Source organism: Leopardus geoffroyi, chromosome B4 (assembly GCF_018350155.1).
Source record: "Leopardus geoffroyi isolate Oge1 chromosome B4, O.geoffroyi_Oge1_pat1.0, whole genome shotgun sequence".
In the NCBI taxonomy this organism is placed as follows: domain Eukaryota; kingdom Metazoa; phylum Chordata; class Mammalia; order Carnivora; family Felidae; genus Leopardus; species Leopardus geoffroyi.
In genome coordinates, this window is record NC_059341.1 from 137,085,030 (window position 1) to 137,106,201 (window position 21,172).

General features: G+C 48.1%; 1 protein-coding gene across 8 annotated transcripts in view; it reads right to left on the reverse strand.

Moving 5' to 3' along the window:
• The window catches only part of EFCAB6 (EF-hand calcium binding domain 6), a 250,449-nt gene that overhangs the window by 112,208 nt on the left and 117,069 nt on the right, over window positions 1-21,172 (reverse strand). For all 8 annotated transcript variants that reach the window (XM_045467278.1, XM_045467283.1, XM_045467280.1 and 5 more), the window contains 6 exons: window positions 20,240-20,345; window positions 13,591-13,758; window positions 9,989-10,042; window positions 9,732-9,892; window positions 4,486-4,659; window positions 2,767-2,935 (listed from right to left, as the gene is read on the reverse strand). In XM_045467278.1, the coding sequence (XP_045323234.1) occupies window positions 2,767-2,935; window positions 4,486-4,659; window positions 9,732-9,892; window positions 9,989-10,042; window positions 13,591-13,758; window positions 20,240-20,345 (832 nt within the window). The remainder of the gene's footprint in view (window positions 1-2,766; window positions 2,936-4,485; window positions 4,660-9,731; window positions 9,893-9,988; window positions 10,043-13,590; window positions 13,759-20,239; window positions 20,346-21,172) is intronic.

The following is a 21,172-nucleotide window of genomic DNA, read 5'->3' on the forward strand; positions in this document are numbered from 1 at the left end:
CAGGATGCTTCCCAACTGAGAACAAACTGAGAGTTGATGGGAGGTGGGAGGGAGGGGAGGGTGGGTGATGGGTATCGAGGAGGGCACCTTTTGGGATGAGCACTGGGTGTTGTATGGAAACCAATTTGACAATAAATTTCATATATTGGAAAAAAAAAAAAAAAAGGATGCTTCCCAAAGGTTAAACCCCACAAGTCACCAGGGGGGACATCAGCCGATAATCTGCCGCATCGGGTTCACAGCGAATTGGTCGTTAAAACACCCAACAACTTTTCTCCCGGCATGTTGGCCCTGTCCTTTTGTGGTTTCTCCTTCCCTGTCCCCTCACCGTGGGCACACCTTCAGGAGGCAGGGGAGTCTTGGGGAAGCCAGGAGATCCGAGAGGGAGAAGGAGAGGCACTCAGGCACTGCCAGGAAGCAGGCAAAAGAACAAGCATTCTAGTAGTGCCCCTCAAGGTCAGCAAGAACGCAGGGAAACCCAGGGGGCAGAGGAGGGGGCTTGGGTGGGCTTGGGCATCGCCACGGGCGGTGTGGGAGCCAGCCTCATGCCTAGAAATCCTGATGGGCTTTCGACACACCCGTCTCCCTCAGGCCCCAAGCGGCGTCCGTTCCGGGCTCCCCTGGGGACTCTAGTTACTCTTCAAGCTCATCCGTTCATTCAGCAAATGTAGGGCCCTGCTTCACGCCAAGCATCTGGGATGCATCACTGTCCGAGAGACACAAAAATGTCCACCTTCGGAGCATACGTTTTAACGGAGGAAATCGAGCAAACAGCAGAGCGAAGGAATGAACGAAAGGGCTCTAAGCACAAGATGCGTGGTAGTGGGTGGTAACATCGCGAGAAGAAAACTGGGGTAAAGGAGATCGAGGTGGGAGAGCAGGCTGTATCTGCCATAGGAATGACAGTCCTCCAGGTGGAGGGGGCAGCCCGTGCCAAGGCGGAGCGGTCTGCGGGAGAGCAGGAGGCTGGCGTGGCCGGAGCGAAGTGAGCAGCGGGGAGGGCGGGAAGAGTGGAAATCAGAGAGATAATGAGGGGCTGGGCAGCGCGGGAGCCTCTAGGCCCTGCGAGGACTCTGGTTCGTATGCGAGCGAGGTGGGGGGCCGTGGGAGGGTTCCGAGCAGGAGTGGCCCCTTCTGTCGGGCCTGTTGGAGTGTGACTCTGGCTGCCGGGTTGAGAACACACAAAGCCCGTTGGCTCTGTTGATGCACCGGCGGTGGGTGTGAGACGAAGAGGAGAGTCAAGGAAGACCCCAGACTGGAGCCCCCGGCAACTGGGAAGAGGCCGTCCTTGAGAATGGCAAGGCTGCCAGCAGAACGGCCTTGGCGAGAACACGGGCGTCTCTAGACACCCGCGTGAAGAAGTCCAGCAGGCGGGCGGGGAGCAGAGACTGAAGTTTTAGGACGGTGCTCCGGGATGCAAACTAGAGGTGCCCGCAAGGGGGTCGCCGGCCTAGCGATGGCGCAGAAGCCCTGCGATGGAAGAACCCGCCGCTGAGCTTACTGGCCCGTTCTCGGGCGAGCAGTGGAAAGAGCTGTGCGGGGGGTCTGCGGTCTGGGCGGGCGTCCCTGCTCTGCCGCCACCCACCGCCCTTCTCTAAGGGAAGCACCGTCCCTCTGAACAACCAGCGGCAGCCGGGTGGGTTCCTGGTCTCCTGTGAACCTGTGAACCGACTCCATGATCGAGAGCATTGAGCACTATGGTCGTTCTAGACTGTGGGGCGTGAGGGGTCGGGACTGTGCCAGGGGATGTGGGGACAAAGGAGTCTAGGACAAGGCACCCTGGGAGCGTCAGGTGATTCACACCCACATACCACCATCCGTCCCGCTCGCCGGAGTTACCGATGACTGATTATCAGCCAGCCGGTCCCTCAAACCAGAGATGGAGGAACTATCCTTGCCCATTTGCCTCTTTCTTATCCATTACCCCTTCTCCCCAAATATTTCTTGAATCTGTCCCCCTCACCATGCCCCATGTCTGCACATCATCCAGTCTTGGGGGGGTGGCGGGAGGTCTGGGCTGTTTCAGTAGCTGCCCATCCCACCCCCAGGCAGATAAATAGTAGCTACTGATATAATTATTCTCTTCTTGGAAATACATTTCATTGCCTTCTTCTAAATTTGTCCACACAGACACTGCTACATATTAACTGCAATGCTTTTCTTAAAAATAGCTGAAGATGATTAGCTGGAGGGGTCGTAACAGGAATTTTAAGCAATCATTGAAATTAATTCCTGAGAAGTCTGTGCAGAACCCTTCAAGCTGAGTCCTTTCTGGCAGAACCTTCCAGCTCCCACAAGCGCATGCAAATCAGCACTCTGAGCTTTTTTTTTTTTTTCACTTTCTCGAGGCACAAACCCCAGCTCTGTGACCACAGCATCACCAAACTCCTCGCTGGCAGGGAAGGGGCCTGAGAAGTTTTTGCTCCCGGCACCGCCGTCCTGCCCCAGGATGCGCTCCACGCGCAATGCTGGAGCCAGGCACCCTGCAGCCGTCCAGAACGACACTTCAGTGAATGCTTTGTTCGAAAGTTTAAATATCCAAAACTAGCCACATCCACACGTATCCTCTGAAGGAAGTTGCCAAGGACATTTTTGGCCGAAAGAATCCTTTTACGTTGTTGAACGATGCCTAGAAATGAATGTGCTTTGCCGGTAAGGGAATAAACCCTCACTGAAAATGTAATGCCTACTCTTTAAAGCCTGTTAGTATGAACCTCTCCAGGAGCAAAAGAAAACCCAGAAACACAGAGAAACCCATTCCCCTACCTTCTTGAAGTCATGCACGTTAATTTTGCCAGCCGGCTCCTTGCTGAAGTCAAGACACGTTTTTCGGAATGCTGGGTCCTGCTGCTGTATGCATCTTTTGTGTTTTTCGATCACTGCCTCCTTAGTCATTTTCTTGGTCAGGGTGCTTTTGTCCCCAGTGGGCTTGGTTCTAAAATCACAATCGGGAATTTAGCAGCGTGCTTCCTACAGACCTCACCCGATTTCGATTCAACCCAGGGCAACAGGAGGTCTACCAGCCCCTTCTCACAAACAAGGAACCAGATTCTCAGATAGATGGAGTGGCTGGGGAACTTCTTACCCGCCCATGGCTCGTGGGTTCCAGAGAGGTCCGCAGCACTGTGTCGGGTGAAAACCCTCCCCGTGTGGCGAGTATGTGGCCACAGGCCGGAGTGGGGAGCTCCAGGAAATGGTTATCCTTGTGCTAAGGTTCTCAACTGTGCTTTGAGCTGGCTCAGTAGGGCATGTGACTGGCCGACATGGCGGGGAAAAGTAAATATTTGTGTGAAGTCGGAAGATGAAAAGTCACAGCCCTTTACAAAGCTTTAAATTAAATAGGCCATTTGCAATCGTTCCAAGTTGATTTATACAGTCAACTGGATTCATCAAATCTAGATTTTATGCCATGTGCTGTGTGGGGGAGAGAGTGTGCAGTTGAGGGTAATGAATTCTTCAGCTTTCCAGAAGTCTCTGGGACCCCACTGGGGTGTTGGGGAAGGGGAAGTCGGGGAAGGGGAAGAGCTGAGCCTTTCTCTTGGAGAAAGGACTTCTCCCCTCCTGCTGCTTCCATCAGCTTTGAAGAGCTCTCCGGGAATGTCCACATTTTATAAAACACATAATTATCATTACTTCTTCCATTGGTTTTAGGAGGCAGACGTATCTTGTCACAGACTATTTAACCTTTCCCTTAAAATACCATCCTTCTGCCCATTTATAAAGCTACCACTGAAATGTCCAGATAGTCAAATTTCATTAGCACAGCATTAAAATATTCCCACCGCTCTATACTTAAGAACTTTTTAACGGGAAATGACAGAGCGAAGTCTGCTGAATAGGTCTACGTTTTAACTTTCCTTGTGGATTTATTATAAGCTATGAACCAGCAAGTTAAAATAGTATCTTTTCATTAGACTAAACCTATATTTTTCAAAATGAGGAAGGGCTAGAATATTCATCAGTCCGATGTTTAATAGATTTGCTAAGCATGTTTTATTGTTACAATTCAATTTGGTGATCATTTGAATAATTCTATCATTCATGTCAGAAAACGTTAACTGGTTTAATGGGTATATTTTACCATAAATATTAAACAGTCGTAAGAGGTCTAAGTTTCTGGAAAAGGACAAATGTGAACGCAGGCATGTAATGGTTGTGTGGCAGACAGGTTCTCTGGGAGTTGAAGGTCCTGGGTTCTTGACCCAGGGTGGCCACTAAGTTTGCGAGTAACCTGAGGTCAGTCCCCAGACCTTGCAGACCTAAGTGCTTTCATTTCCAGAATTAATAGCTCAACCCACTCATCCCTAAGATCTCTGCTTGCTCTCCACTCCCCTGACTCTACTCGCCGTACGTATGGTTTGCCGTTTTTCTCATTTAAGTAATAAAATATTAAGGCATGCGTTTAGTTAATGAATATTTACGAACCACCTCCCCTACAACAGACACCGTGGCTTTGATACGCGTTTTCATTTCGTCCTGTTTTACCTCTCAGGAAGGTCTGGCTGCTGCTGTTCCTCTTTATGAAAATGTTCACCGAACACTTGATCCTTCGGCACAAGAGCTGGAGAGATGGTGGGTGGACCGCTAATTCCGACGCGTGCCAAAAGTTCCTTGTAAAGGATTCTTCCTGAAGTGATATCCTGAAACGCACTGCAGAGTCTGAATTTTTAAAAGAATCAGAACACACCCATTAGGATGGCGGAAATTAAAAAGACTGACCCCACCAAGGGCTCACAAGGATGGGAATACCTGTGGCTGGCGAGGTACAAAATGGTGCAACCATTCTGGAAGACACCTTGAACACTCACCCGGCACGTACACCTTGAACATACACCTCGCATACACACCTTAAATACACACTCATCCAGAGGAACCAGCCCCTCTGCCCTCGGGTATCTACCCAAGAGAAATAGAGATGTAGGTCTATGCGAAGACCTGTACAATCTACTCAGCTTTATTTGCAGTAGCCAAACACTGGAAACAACCCAAATGTCCCCCATACGAGTGGCTCCACAAGCTGTGGGAAGGAATGGAATACTACTCAGCAATGAAAAGAGACCAGCTGCACATACACGTAACAACGTGAATGAATCTCAGAATCGTTATGCTTGGGGAACAGAGCCTGACAAAAAGGAGCACGTCCCACATGCTTTCCTTTATATACAACCCTAGAAAATTCAAAGTCATGTGCAGTGACAGAACGCAGATCAGAGGTTGCTAGGGCTGTAGAAGAGATGACTCACAGAAGGGCATGAGGAAGCTTGGCGGGGCGGGGCGGGGGAGGGATGGGAATGTTTGATATCTTGACTGATGGCTTGTGAAGTAATCATAAAAGTTGTACATGCTCATTGTGGCAAGCTTGGTAAAGCCTAGAGACCAAAACAATATTCCACGTATTTGTTAAAATACAGAAGGCAACAGCGCGTGGTGACTCCGGGTGCGGGCCCTGGAATCTGCCTCCCTGGGCTTGAATATCAGCTCTGGACTTAACAGTCCCACGACTGGGGGCAGCGGGCAGGAGGTGTGGTGGGTGGGCACTTCCAGGGCAAGCGGGGGGGGGGAGGGACCCGAACTATTTTCATACAAGCACTACCCCGCGCCTCTCGCGCACAGTGGGTTTCTCGGAGGCCACATGATGTGTGACAAGCGACAGAATGTGTGCTCAGGCGGGTTGTGTCCTCTAACGTTTTCAACGGCTGTACAAATGTTTTGGGTATAAATGAGGAGCTAGAGTGAGTTTTCAGAGGTTAGCTTAGTTTCTTGACGGCCTTTTACTAGCTCATTACCAGCTACCTATGCCTACACCTGCTCTAATTTCTGTAGCCTCCTCATCACCCAATATGTCATTATTTTGAAACCCCCAGGTTTCTCCAGAGCCTACAGGGAAATGCAACGGGGAAATACACGTTGATCTTCTGCAATAACGTTTTCCAAAGGTCTCAGTTTGAATTTCTAATACCATCATACTGAGAGATCTATTCCATGTAACGAAAACTCTGAGGCCCTCAAGAACTTTTAAGCCTATCAGAGGGTAGAGAATCGCCGACCTGGGGCACATCACCTTTTCTATGCTTCAGTTTCCTCGTCTATAAAATGCACCCACCTCAGAGGACTACTATAAGCATTAAGTAACATGATCCATAGAAGGCTCCTAGCACTACACGGACGTGTGCATGCGCTCAAGAAACTGCAGCTGTAATAACAGCATCGCGATTATCATGATGATGCTTTATACGCAACCAGGGGCACCGCACGAGCTCGGAGGCCATCCTCGGTTCAGGAAGCTCCGGCCATGGATAGAACTGCTTCGAGAAATATTTATGCTGCCAGGTAAATGACACCGTGCTAAGCGTCACAGCTACAACTGTGAACAGACAAAACAGTCCCCACCTCATGGGGCCAAGCGGCCGGGAAAGTAGGCATTTGGAACTGAGGGAAGAGGCCATCTAGAAGCCCAGACGTGAGAGAGCTGGGTGTTTTCAGGAAACAGAAAGCAGCTCAGTCCGGGCTGGATGGAGAGCAGCGGAAGTAAACGTTTCTTAAGTTCAGCGCTGGATGGAGGGCTCTGCGTCTAGGATCTCCCTTGACCCTTACCACATTCTCCTAAGTAACGTCTGAGCAAGGAAATCGAGGCTCAGAGGGGTTAAGGAACTTGCCCAAGTGCACAGCTAGTTCAGGGCTGAGCCGGGATGTGAACCCAGGCAGTCTGGCTGCAGAGCCCGGGCTCCGGGGGTGCGACGATCATGAGGGGCCTGGGAAGTCATTCTTAAAAGCGTCTGGATGTCTTCCTAACAGCAACAGGATGCAAGTGTTTTAAGCAGGGTTTAGCATGAACAGATCTGTAGTTGTGACTGGAGACTGGAGAATGGATTAGACACACTCCCATCTCGAAGACCCAATTACCTGCATGACCAATCCACTGGATTTCATTCATTCATTCATTCATTCATTCTTTCTTTCCTTCTTTCTTTCTTTTTTTTTTTTTTTTTTTTTAATTTGAGAGACAGAGAGCTAGGAGAGGGGCAGAGGGAGAGAGGGAGAGGGAGAGGGAGAGGGAGAGGAGAGGGAGAGGGAATCTTAAGCCCAGATGTGGGGCTCAATCCTATGACCCTGGGATCATGACCTGAGCTGAAATCAAGAGTCAGAGGCTCAACTGACTGAGCCACCCAGGCGCCCCAGCTTACTTATTTTTCTTTCTTCCTTCCTCCCTTCCCCCTTCCTCTCTCCTTTTCTTCTTTCCTCCTCCCTCCCTCCCTTCCCCCTTCCTTCCTCCCTCCCTTCCTCCCTTCTTCCCTCCTTTTCTTCTTCCCTCCTCCCTCCCTCCCTTCCCCCCTCCCTCCCTCCTTCCCCCTTTCTTCCTACCTCCCTGCCTCCCTCCCTTCCTCCCTTCTTTCCCCCTTTTCTTCTTTCCTCCCTCCCTTCCTTCCTTTCATCCTTCACTCAACACTTACTAAGCCCTGACCACACGCGGACGCTGTTCTACCCCGGGTACTGGAGCTTCGGGAGTCAATCACTTCTCATTCTCCACCCTCCTTGCAAGCTCACCGCACCTGCTGGGTCCACCTCACCCCTTCCAGCCCCACGGGCCCTGCTTCTCTCCTGAGGCCTAGTCTGCTAAGGCAACAGCCACTCTGTGTGAGTGCTCACCCCGTGCTTCCGTCCCGCGTGCCCCCTGACCCACAGACTTCCTCCTGCTCCCTGAGCACCCCGCACCACAGGCTCTGGACCGTCACCCTGACCAGAATTCTCCGCCTCCCTTGCTGGCTGTGCCAGCCCGGTCACTGGTGAGTGGGTGGTATTCTGCCAGGTCCTATCCGCACCCTCTCACCTCGGACGGTCTGCTATGCTCTCCCAGATGAACCCCTGCCGAACAGATGCTCAGGCCGTCCGTGCAAGGGAGACTCCAAACCGTGCTGCAGCCCAGGCCGCTCTGTGCACCCACACCCTCTGGGAGTCTCCTTCCGGAGTGTCACTCCGTGTTTCCTAACTGGCCGACGACATTGCCTCTGGCCGGCATCGGGGCCCCCTCCCCCGCCCCCGTCCACCTCCACGTCCAGTCACCGGGTCTCGTCCTTCTGTCAAGCTTACCACCCGCAGCCGCCCCTCTGCGGTGCCACCGCCACCGCCGCGTCACCCACCCGTCCTCCTCTCGCCCCGCGCTTTCTCCACGGTAATCCTTGCAAAGCACAAATCTGAAATTGTCACCTGACCCCTGGGCTGTGCTTGTCCACCACGGCTGCACGTGAGAGCCAGTGGGGGCTTCAATATAACGGTGCCCTGGACAGGGCATGGGCACTGGGGGTTTGTTTCAGAGCTCTCCAGATGATTCTAAGATGCTGCTAGGGAACCAGATGACCTGTCAAGACGCCCTGCCGGCTGACCCGTCCCCTGGTTGGGCTGGGTCATTCCTGCCTGGCCCTCGGCAGCAGCCCTGCTGTTCCTCCCTATATAACTTCCTGCCCCGACAGCCCCACGTGGCTCGCCAGCCGCCCAATGTGCCTCCACTCCTCTGCACACTCGCTTCTTCCCCTGCCCGGGCCCCACCCAGTCTCCCCTGAGCTCCCTCTAGAATCTTCTCTGGACTTGCTGCCACCTGTCTCTCCCCTTTCCCATGTTTCCCACCCTCCAGCAAACCGGCCTTTCTGCAAACGTCCAATAAACTCAGATGAACGCAAACACCGCGCCCTGCGAGCCCCTCCTGCTCGGGAAAGCCTCGGCCTCACCCTCTTCCTGTAAACCCTTCTTTTCCTACAAAAACCAACCACGGGGAAAACGGGTCAGGAAACAGGAATGTTCACAGAGAGGAGACTCAAGCGGCCAACAGCTACCAGGAGACCGACTGTGTTTTGGGTCACCTGAAATCGATGTAATGCAATCAAAAGCGACAAATACAAGATTTTAAACTTTCCACGCGAGAGGACTGAAAGGGAATTAGAGTAACTTCCTTCCCCCCCACTCTTTTGGATTTCCACCGAAAGTGATCTCCCAGATCACCGTCCACAGCAGGACACATGCACCAGCCTCTAAGGTCATGCAGCTCCGAGTCCTACAGCAACGAGCTTCGGCGGACAGCGGGACGTTCGGGTAGTGATGTGGGAAGCGTCACCCCCTGCAGAATGGCAAGATTCGGGCCGTAGGTTCTCAAGGTCACTGCAGAGAGGGAGGCAAGGGGCCCCACGCCCCAAGGGCAGCCGTGGGCAGGGTGAACGAGACACAGGGGCAGGAGACCCTCAGGGGCCCTCTTCTCTCTCTTAAGTTCCCTGCCCCTCTCCAGCTTTGCTCAGCCACCACGAGGCAAGTTTTAAACTCAAGTGAGATAGAGCCACAATCCCGGCGTCTCTCCACAGGATGGCTGATCGTAGCCAGACGCCCCGGGAGGGAAAAATGGCATCACGATTGAGAGCAGAGAAGTCACGGAGACCGGGAAGGAACGAGGCTGCACACAGCCTCCGGGCTACACGACTCTGAATAGTTACGTGGCTTCTCCAGACCTCGGCTTCCTTCCCCACGAAAAGGGGTAGCAGCCACCTTCCGTGGTTGTCGCGAGGACTAAATCATAGAGCACATGCCCAACTCTCGACCAGTGTCCTACGTTAGTGAGCACCCAGTAACCAGCAGTTATGATCAGTCCTCCCTATCGGTACTGCAAACATATGTAGGAAAAGGCTGAGGATTATGAACGGGCTTGATGGAAACACGACACGGATTAATTTTGTTACCAAGAAACTTACTTCAGTAAACGCTCAGCTGTTAAAAAGGGGCAGAATATGTGCATGATTTTCTGGAAATTATTTTGACCAATGAGCCCTGTGTCTCCGAGGTCATACGCCTGTAGCATTTTATAGAAGGCTTGTAGATTCCTAGTAATGGAGTCATGGACGATCTCTTCCACCTATCATAAAAAAAGCAAACAGACATATCTACCAAGTGGCACATTTGTAACCTGGGGTGGTGGCACCCTGGGACCACGTGGGAAAGTGTTACTTACTGAATCCCAAGCCAGGAAGAGAGGCGCTTTGGGGTCTGCAACTTGTTTTCCTGTCTAATTGGGAAAGAGAAAAGTATATAAACACAAATCACTCATAAAGGCAGGAGGACCTTTGGAGGCAGACAGACATGACAGCCTTGCTCCTGACTCACCAATTCACTTTGAGTTCGTGAGCAAATGAGTTTGCCCACTAATCCCCACCTGGAAATGGGGATAATAGCATTTAACCTGAACTTATTTAAAAAAAAAAAAAAAAAGTACAATACATGTAAAAGAAGTCTATCACCTTTTAAGTAAACGCAACATAAAACAACAATGGGATGGCATTTCTGCCTTTCAGAATAGTAAAAATGAGAAAGGAGGCCTATTGCCAGTATCGACACGGGCTAATCGTGGACAATCTGCTAAATCCACAGGCCGTGGGGTGGCAGCAACCACCTGTGGGGGTGGTGAGGGAACAGAGGTGGAAGAAAAACTTAACTGTCACCGTGTTCCCGTTTTCACCTTTTGCATTTTGTACTTTACACATACATTCCTCTTCTCAAATAATTAAGCTGACTGAAAGAATAAAATGTATCCTTTGACCCAATAATGCCATTTCTAGAAATCTATACTAAAAGAATACTCATGGGGTGGTTGAAAAAGCAGGCACCACAATATTCACTGTAGCAAAATTTATAAAAGGGGGAAAAAACCAAACACCTGGATTGCAACAGGGAATCGTTACTCTGTATCTTTTAAGATCATACAGCATTTTTATTAACAGTGTTAACAGCATGTTAATAGGGGACAGCATGGACTGAAAAGCCATTAATTATAGGATCTCATTTCACTTTATTTTCAGTTTACTTATTTATTTTGAGAGAGAAAGTGCGTGAGTGAGGGAAGGACAGGGAGAGAAGGAGAGGGAGAGAATCCCAAGCAGGCTCCACACTGTCAGCACAGAGGCTCAGACTCATGAACCGTGAGATCATGCCCTGAGCTGAAATCAAGAGGCGGACGCTTAACCGACTGCGCCACCCAGGTGCCCCTATAGTATCTCATTTTAAAATAGAATAGAGGGGCGCCTGGGTGGCGCAGTTGGTTAAGCGTCCGACTTCAGCCAGGTCACGATCTCGCGGTCCGTGAGTTCGAGCCCCGCGGTCCGTGAGTTCGAGCCCCGCGGTCCGTGAGTTCGAGCCCCGCGTCGGGCTCTGGGCTGATGGCTCAGAGCCTGGAGCCTGTTTCCGATTCTGTGTCTCCCTCTCTCTCTGCCCCTCCCCCGTTCATGCTCTGTCTCTCTCTGTCCCAAAAATAAATAAACGTTGAAAAAAAAATTTTTTAAAAAATAAATAAAATAGAATAGATATCATATATCAAAGTATGTATCTAACTCCTAAAATTGCATAAATTAAATATGCGCAGCTTTTGTATAATAACGGCAACAAAGCTGAAAACAATGTGTGTGTGGGTGTACGGGTTCATAAGCACATACAACAAAGGGTAACAGTGAGTGGGTAACAATATTCAACGTTAGAATTAGTGGTGTTTTTCTTTTCCTTCTATGTGCGCACCTGTGTTTTCTAATCTTTCTGGTTCGTTCGCATATGTTCATTCATCCACTCACCGCACTGTTTTGTGAGTGTGTCTGGCACCGGGCTAGCCCCCGAGGCCACGATGGGCCTCCGTCTTTGTGGAGACGTGACCACATAATGACAAAGTTGTGACACCACGATTGGGCAGGTGTGTGAGGTCGGTGGCTGCCAGAGGTGCCACAGAGGGTCCCTGGGAAGGCACCGGTGCCCCAAGACCTGCAGAATGGCCCCAGCAGGGGAGAGCAGCATGGATGGAATCCTGGCAGGAGCTGCAGCACCCCAAGAATGGAGGAGGGACCTGGGGGCGCCCGCGGACCCGAGCCAGTGTGACCTATGAGGCTTCTGGGAGCTGGGCAGCAAGGCTGGACCATGTGGGCCCCTTCCCAACCAGGGTAGGAACTTCAGCTTTCGCCTAGGAGCCCTGACACCCATCTGAGCTTTTAAGAGTGGAGGCTGATGGGTGTGGTTCATATTAAGCAAAGACCATGCCCCTTGCCACGTGGAGAGCAGATGGTTTCCGTGTCCATGTTTTGTGTTTAATTTTTTATGTTTATTTGTTTTCGAGAGAAACACAGTGAGAGCAGGGGAGGGGCAGAGAGAGGGACACACAGAATCCAAGCAGGCTCCAGCCTCTGAGCTGTCAGCACAGATCCCCACACAGTGCTTGAACTCACAAATCGTGAGATCATGACCTGAGACGAAATTGGATGCACGCCCCCCCCCCCCATATTTTGTTTTTCGAGAAAGATGCTGCGTGTGGGGTTGCTGTGATGGTCAGAAGCCACAATTCTCAGCAGCCAACATAGGAGCCACACAGCAGAGTTCAGGGAAAGGTCCAATTACTCTCTCCTGTGTGAGGGCCCTGGGACTTACTTTTGAACTGGGACTCAAGAAGGACCAAACGACGTTGGTTTAGGATGCGGTCGCCACCTTGCACAAGGTGGGTGCTCAGGAAATCGTAATATTGATGAAAAGCTAATTTGCACCTGCTAAAAGAAGTCTATAACAAACACTTCAACAAGAATCTCCCAATGCCTATCCAATGCATTGCCTGACACGAATCTAATTTTTTAAAGTTCTTAAAACTTTTAAGCGCTAATAGCTATTAAAATTATAAAACAACATTTCTAATAATAAAATTCTGTCAGCCTTTCGGTCAAAGGAAAAGCAAGTATTGGGGGCACCTGGGTGGCTCAGCCGGTTAAGCATCTTGCTTTGGCTCAGGCCACGATCTCACGGTTTCTGAGTTCCAGCCCCGCGTCGGGCTCTGTGCTGACAGCTCAGAGTCTGGAGTCTGTTTCAGATTCTGTCTCCCTCTCTCTCTGCCCCTCCCTCCGCTCGTGCTCTGTCTCTCTCTCTCTCTCTCTCAAAAACAAATAAACAGGGGCGCCTGGGTGGCGCAGTCGGTTAAGCGTCCGACTTCGGCCAGGTCACGATCTCGCGGTCCGTGAGTTCGAGCCCCGCGTCGGGCTCTGGGCTGATGGCTCAGAGCCTGGAGCCTGTTTCCGATTCTGTGTCTCCCTCTCTCTCTGCCCCTCCCCTGTTCATGCTCTGTCTCTCTCTGTCCCAAAAATAAATAAACGTTGGAAAAAAAAAAATCAAAAAAAACAAAAAAACAAAAAAACAAATAAACATTAAAAAATCAAAAAAAAAAAAAGAAAAGTATTGGTCACTAGAGGCAATAAACAGTTACTGTTTAAAATGGGAAACCGTGTAAGACGCGGTTGCAGGAGGGGTGTCACTGGCACGCTGTGAAAAGACGGTTACATCCTGCATATATAGGTGCCCTCATTCTAGGATGGCTTCCCAGAAAACGTCAAACATCACCCTTGGATAAGATTTAGACATCAAGACTTAAAATCAAACAACTCAAACACTTAACTCTTCCTTAAAATGAAAATCAACTCAGCTGAAAAACGTGTAGTCATTTATTTAAGGCCAATTTCACCTGGATCCCATATTTCACTACAAATACTTAATTTCCTGCCATAAAGAGAAAATCAAACATGGAGTTGTTGTAAAACTCACCTCAGGGTTCTCTTCAAGCAGTTGGATGAACGTGTTGACGTTGACCCATCCAGTGTCCCCAGGGTCAAGGGTCTGCATTAGTTCTTTGAATTCTGAATCGCTGATGTTTACAGCCTCGCAATTTAGAATATGTCGCAATTCTTCCCCTGTTATTCGTCCGTCGGGTTTCTGAGCATGAGAATGTATATAAGGGGATTTTTTTAAAAAAAGGAAAAAGGAAGGAAACCATTATATAACATACAATAACGTATATAACATATATATATCATATATGTGTAACATATATACAACATATATAATATATATATTTTTTAAATGTTATACATATTTTTAAAAAAGGCAATTTTTTTAAAAAAGGAAAAAGGAAGGAAAGCATTGTATATATATAACATATATAACATAAACATATATATAATGTATATAACATACATATATGTAACATCAAACATCGTATGTATATATATATACATTTATATATGTATACATACATTTATATATATATATATACACACATTGTGTGTGTGTATATATATATGTGTGTATATATATATATGTGTGTGTATATATATATGTGTATATATATATGTGTGTGTATATATATATGTGTATACATATATATGTGTGTGTGTATGTAGATATATATATATATATATATATATATATATATATATATATATATATATATGACATCACTGAGTAAAGAGTGGGCTCTGGCCGAAGAGAATTATGGCGAAGCAATAATCCCTCAGTTGGTGGTCACTATGTAACACTGGGAGCCAAGGGCAGTGTGTGGGGTGGGGCAAGGGTCGGGGGACGCTGGGACCCTGCAAGGCTGCTCCCACAATGCTGTCTGTCAGGGCACGGGCAGGAGAGGGCCCCAAGAGAGGAGGGAGACCCATCTCGCAGGCACAGGCTGATCCCCTCCCCAGGACAGGCTGAGCGCTGGCAGTGACAGTTCCTCCTACCCTGTCCTCACCTGAGGGCTATGTGGCTCTGTCATACAGGGCACACAACTTCCCGGCAATTCAATTAACAACTTGCCGATTTACTAAAAATATTAATGATGCTTATTTTCACTACCACCAACCTCATCAATTACATAAATGGACAATTACTTAGCAAGAAAAATCTCAGCCATGCTGCATAAAGAAAACATATTATCAGCAAAATACTGTGAGGCAAATTCTTCTGCCAGAATAAAAAATTACCAATAAGTAAATTAAGTACCAAAAATAAGAGATACTGTTTACTGGAAAAAAAACAGGGGGAATAAAGAACCCCTACCTCCTCATACAGAGTGTGAATATTAACGTGGCAGAGGGGCTTACTAAGTGACAAAGTGGTGTGCAAAGGTTAACCGTTACTTTGGAGTCCAAAGCCAGAAAAGGAAACAAGGTTGTCTCCGGGAAAATTAGATAATTTAGAGGAATGTATGCCTGCTTACTTTTTAGCTTGGGAGTGATAATCAACTATTTATTGTCCAAGTAGGACAATTATGGTTTTCAGTAAGCGTATAGCATTGTGCAACCATCAACCACCATCTGGTTCTAGAACATTTCCATCACAAGAGAAACCTCGTGTCCACTCGCAGCCACTCCTCACTTCCGTCCCCGACCCAAGGCAACCGATCTATTTGTTGTCTCTCTGTGTTTGCTTTGGTCTGGATATTTCGTGTATACAGAAGCATACAGTTTATGCATCAGTATGCATTCTGCATCTGGCTTCTATCACCTGCCATAACATTTTCGCGGTTCAATCCAGGATGCGCCATGGATCGGTACTTCGTTCCTTTTCATCCTTGTTATTATTCCACTGTATGGACATGCCACATTTTGTTTCTCTTACTGCAAGCAGATAAACACTTGGATCGCCTCGTTTGGAGATTATGAATAACGTGGGTACGAACATCTGCACACAAGTCTTCGTGTGGACAAAATGTTTTTACTTCTCTTGGGCAGCTACCTACGAGCGGAATTGCTGGGTCAGGTGGTAAATTTCTGTTTAAGTTTTAAAGAAACGACCATGTTGTTTCAACGGCAGCTGTACCATTTTCTATTTCCACCAGCAGGAGAGAAAATTCCATGTCCACGTCCCTGACGTGGTCCACTGACTGCTGCCTTTGTGACTTCATCGTCACCATAACCTGGCAAGTGGTGCACCAGCATGCTTCTGACTCGCATCCCTGGTGTCTAAGGATGTTGACCATCTTTTCACGTGCTCATTGGCCATTCATATGTCTTCTTTTTTTTTTTTTTAATTTTTTAATGTTTAGTTTTGAGAGAGAGAGAGAGAAAGAGTGCGAGTGGGGGAGGGGCAGAGAGAGAGGGAGACACAGAATCCGCAGCGGGCTCCAGGCTCTGAGCCATCAGCACAGAGCCCGACGCGGGGCTCGAACTCACGGACCGCGGGATCGTGACCTGAGCTGAAGTCGGACACTCAACTGGCTGAGCCCCCCAGGTGCCCCTCGTGTATCTTCTTTGATGACACGTCTATTCAAATATTTTGCCCATTTTTTACATTGGGTTGTCCTCTTACTGAGTTCGAAGAGTTCTTACATAGTCTCCATACAAGTCCCTTACCCAATATATAATTTGCATTTATTTTCTCCCAGAATGTGACTTAATGGTATCATTTGGAGCACAATTTTTTTAATTGTGATGATTCCAGTTTATGGGGTTTTTTTCCCCCTTTATGGATCATGCTTTTAGTGTCCTAAGAAATACTTGCCCAACACAGGTCACAAAGATTTACGCACATGCCTTCTTCTAAGAGTTTTGTCATTTTAACTCTCATATTTAGGTTTATGGTCCATTGTTAGTTGTGTATGCGGTAAGGCAGTTCCTCTTTTTTGCATATGGCTATCCAACAGTCTCAGGACCATTTGTTGGAAAGATGATCCTCTCTCCCACTGATCTTGTCACAGATGGATTGACCATAAACATTAAGGTCTATTTCTGGACTCTCGGTTCTGTTCCATTGAGCAATCTGTCTATCCTCCTGCCATTGCCACACTGTTCTGACACCATAGCTCTGTACTAAGATCCCAAAGTGCTCTAACTTCGTTCTTTTTTTCCAAGATTGGTTTTGGCTATTTAGCAATCTTTTCATTTCCATATGAATTTTAAAATCAATTTTTAATTTCTGCAAAAAAAAAAGACAGTTGAAAAAAATTGGGGTGCCTGGGTGGCTCAGTCGGTTGAGCATCTGACTTTGGCTCAGGTCATGATCTCAAAGGTTCGTGAGTTCGTGCCCCACGCTGGGCTCTGGGCTGACAGCTCAGAGCCTGGAGCCTGCTTTGGATTCTGTGTCTCCCTCTTTCTCTGCCCCTCTCCTGCTTATGCTCTCTCTCTCTCTCTCTCAAAAATAAATAAACATTAAAAAAATAGACAGTTGGCATTTCAACAGGGTTTGCATTGAACCTGTTGAACCTATAGATCAATTTGGAGAGAACTGCCATCTTAATACTATCGAATCTTCCAATCCATGACTGTGGAATGTTTCTTCATTTATTTACATTTTATTTAATTTCTTTTAATAGTGTTTTGTAATTTGCAGTGTCCAAGTCTGGCACTTTTGTTAAATTTACTACTGGGTATTTTATACTTGCTGATGCTATTGTGAGTGGCACTGCTTTCTGAAGTTCCTTTTCAGATTGGTCGTTGCTAGTTGATAGAAATGTAACTGATTTTGGTATATTGGTCTTATATTCTACAACCTTGATGAACACATTTATTATTTGCAGAAGTTTGTGTGTGTCCACTGTGTTGTCTGTAAGTAAGGGCAGTTTTACTTCTTCCTCTCCAATCTGGATGCCTTCTATTTCTTTTCTTTCAGGATTGCACGTCTAGAACTTCAGTACAATGTTGCAGAGAAGTAGCAAAAGTTGACATTTTGTGTTTTTCATCATCCTGGGGGAAAGTATTCAGTCTCTTACCGTCAACTGTGCTGTTAGCTATGGGTTCGTTGTAGATGCCCTTCATCAGTTTAAGGAATTTCCCTGCTCTTGGTCTGTTGAAAGTTATCACGAAACAGGGCTGGATTTTGCAAATCCTTTTTCTGCATCTTTCAAGACGATCGTGTGGTTTTTTCCCTTAATTCTATTAACATTGTGTACTATATTAATTGATTTTTTTGGAAGTCAAACCAAGCCTGCAATCCTGGGATAAATCCCACATGGTCATAGCATTTAATCTTTTGTTTGTGTTGCTGGATTTGGTTTACTTATTATGTCTTGCTGAGAATTTCTACAATATTCATGAAGGATATTGGTTGTTCGTTTTCTTGTGATCTCTTTGTCTGGCTTTAGTATTAAAGTAGCATCGGCCTCAGAGAATGAATTGGGAGGCATTCCTTCCTCTGATATTTACTGGAGGTTTGTGAAGGACTTGTTATTATTTCTATAAGCAATCTTTGTAGTCTTCAATGTTGAGAATTTTCATTTTTTTTTTTGTTAGGTTATGTTTCTAGGCATTTGATTTTTTTAAATAAAATTATTAGAAATGATATTTTAAAGTTTACTTTTCTAATTGATTACTGCAGCTTATAGAAATACTATTGATCTTTGAACACTGACCTTCTAACTTCTGTTATTAATTCTAGTATGTTCTGGAAGATTCTTTTGGACTTTCTACCGAGAAAATCACGTGGGCTGCAAACAGCACTGAAAACAAGGGTGGATAAACACGTAGGGTACAAATAGTTTTTGGGTGACAGAAAGTGAGCCACGCCAGGTTTCAATATAAGTGATCGAGGTGACTGGGTCACTCAGAGGGAAGGTGGTGGTGTGTGGAAAGAGCACACAGCTACTTGGGAGGCAAGAGTCGGAGCAGACGTAAAGCTGCCTTTCTTTCTGTAACAATTCTGCATCCCTCTCTACAGCAGGAGAGGGACGTGTTTCCCACCGCTGTCCTCTGCAGCCAGGCAAAAATGCCCTCTCCTGCCTACTCCTGGCTCTCTCCCTCTGCCTGCCTCCTTCCGGGTTCCAGAGCGTGCCCAAGACCACGGCAAATGGCGGTCGGGGGTGGGGGGTGATCGGAAATCCCACTTGGCATCCGGCAACTCTAAGCATCAGACGCTCACTGCTGTCATGTGTCACTCCAGAGTGTGAGCTCATCATTGGCCAGGCCTTTGCGTCACTCATCTGTGCGATCAGCACCAGGGCCCACGGCACGCATGGCCCAGCGTGGGGCAGGCACTCGATTCCTCACCCCTGCGTGTTCGTTGATCGGTTCTGTTTGTGAAACAGCACATCAATGACCGCTAAATAGTCCCATATTTGGAGCGGCTGGCGTTATTACAGCCCTCCATTAACGGAGATGAGATTTCACTATTTTTAATTAAATTACGTCAATGGACCACTAGGTGCTGAGGCGGGTAAACACACAAAAGCCTTCACTTGTGTCCAAGAGGAGGCCCAGCCGACACATTCGCAGGCAGCTCTGCCCAAGGCTGCAGTGGGCCTCCCTCTGGAGCAGCTGGTTTGAGTCAAGCCCCGCCACTCACGAGCTGGGAGCCTCAGGCCGGATACTTAACACTGCCGTTCCCTTTCCTCGGCAGATGAGGGCAAAGGGAAAGGCTTAAACGGAGATCGTGATAGTGTCTACCTCACAGAGGTGTGGAGAGGCGGGAGCGAGTGAAGACGGGTAAGTCACAGGAGACAGTCCCCGGCACGTCGTAAGCGCTCATTATCATCGTTCACTCAGTGTAAGAGACCAGGTCATCTAGTTCTAAAGATTACTTAGAACAGGCAGGCTAGCTAAAATGCTCCCCTCCCCCAGGAAAACAGAACCCCAAATCTCTGAGTCTACACTAGGCTCAGAAACCATAAGCAACGGCATTCTAGATCAACGGAGACGAGGAACCACAGTCTCCAGTATAGACAGCAAACCTCTGAACCTTGAGGTCCGCCTCCAGGCCACATGGGCTCCTCCCCAGAACGCTGCCCTACAGCCGCCCTGCAGGAAGGCTCGCGCCAAGGCCAAGTGTCTCCTCTTCTGCACACAGAGCTGAGTCTGAGGCAAAGCAAGTCACTGGACTCCTCCATATTTACTGGATTCGGCTGTTGAATGTGCTTAGTCAGCAGCCAACTTGGGAAAATGTTGCACGTTTTCAAAGTATCCAAATGCTGCTTTTTAAATACACATTAAGGTGGGACAGGAGCTAATATTTAAAGCAAGTTACAAATTCATGAATTAGCTTCCTTCCGCAGCATAATTAAATCATTAAATAGGCTCTTTAGAACTAAGAAAACGTTCCTGTGATGGGCCACACGTTGTTATGAACCCACACCCTCTGGGCTGGGATGAGGAAGGCTCAACAGGTCCGGCTTACTCGTTAGGCAGGGAGTGGTGAGCAGACTGTGCACCCTCAGCGACCTTGCCATGCGCTGTTCTCATCCCCTGGCATCTCCCTCACCTCGGTGCAGGACATTTTATGTTATCTGACCTCCCAATCCCAGCCAGCTCCTGAGGTCAGGAGTGAGGTTATATCCCTAAGCACTCGGGACAATTGCTAGCTTATAGCAGGAGCTCAAAACATGTGTGTTGGTTGGGTAAATGGAGGAACATACAGTTTTTGTTAGCCTGGGTCTGAATGTTCTCGTTCTGAGAAACAGTGAGGTTTTCACCAGGGAAGGGGTTCGAAATCTTACGGTCTTGGCATTCAGTAGTGCTTTCTTCAGTGATGCAGAGTGACCCTCGTGTCTAGATAACTTGGGGATAATGTTTTCCTCGCAAGATTGATTTTTAGAAGTGATGCTACAAGAGGATGAAGAGAAAAACAGGAATAAGGTTACGCTCTTGAACTCTGTTCTTCCTTAATGCAAAAAAAAAAAAAAAGCACCTTACAACCATCACAATGCTTTATTAGTGGATGGCTTTTCTTCCTGAAAGTGTACTGTGCTTGTGTGGGCCCACTGGTCTCTCAGGCAGTGCGGTACCTGATAGGGGAGACGGTGTGGATGCCATCAGCCTTGCTGTCCCATCATTCTCCATTTCCCATGCCAGCTAACCGTGGCTAGCTGTCTCGCCAGTCTGTGCCCCTGGTCTCAAAAGAGGCCAGGAAAGAGATCACGATCACCGCTGAGACTGTCACCTCCCTGTGTATAAGGGGGAGCGCGTCAAGGCACACTCACCCACACGGTAAGTGAGGGCACACGCTTCCCGTGTTAAAACGGTGGAAATGTCAACCTTAACAACGTCCCCCTCCCTGTTGACAATGGCCACGGCCACTGACATCATCAGAGCCCTCCCTCTCCCTTTCTTGACTCTCGCAACCATCCCCTGAGCGCAGGTCCATCAGTCTGGACGTGTGTTCCTGAAGGCCTATGACCACCCCACTCAGAAATCAAAGCCGACTTCACCCTGGACTCTGATCAGAAGGGGGTTGCAGAATCTCATAATACAAATCTACAGATACCCCTGTCGGCCTCTGCTTTTCAATGTTCAGTTAGACGGGATGATGTTTCCCACTAAAAAAAGAATGAGGGGTACCTGGGTAGCTCAGTCAGTTAAGTGACCAAGTCTTGATTTTGGCTCAGGTCACAATCCCTGGGTCGTGGGATTGAACCCTGAGCTGGGGGCTC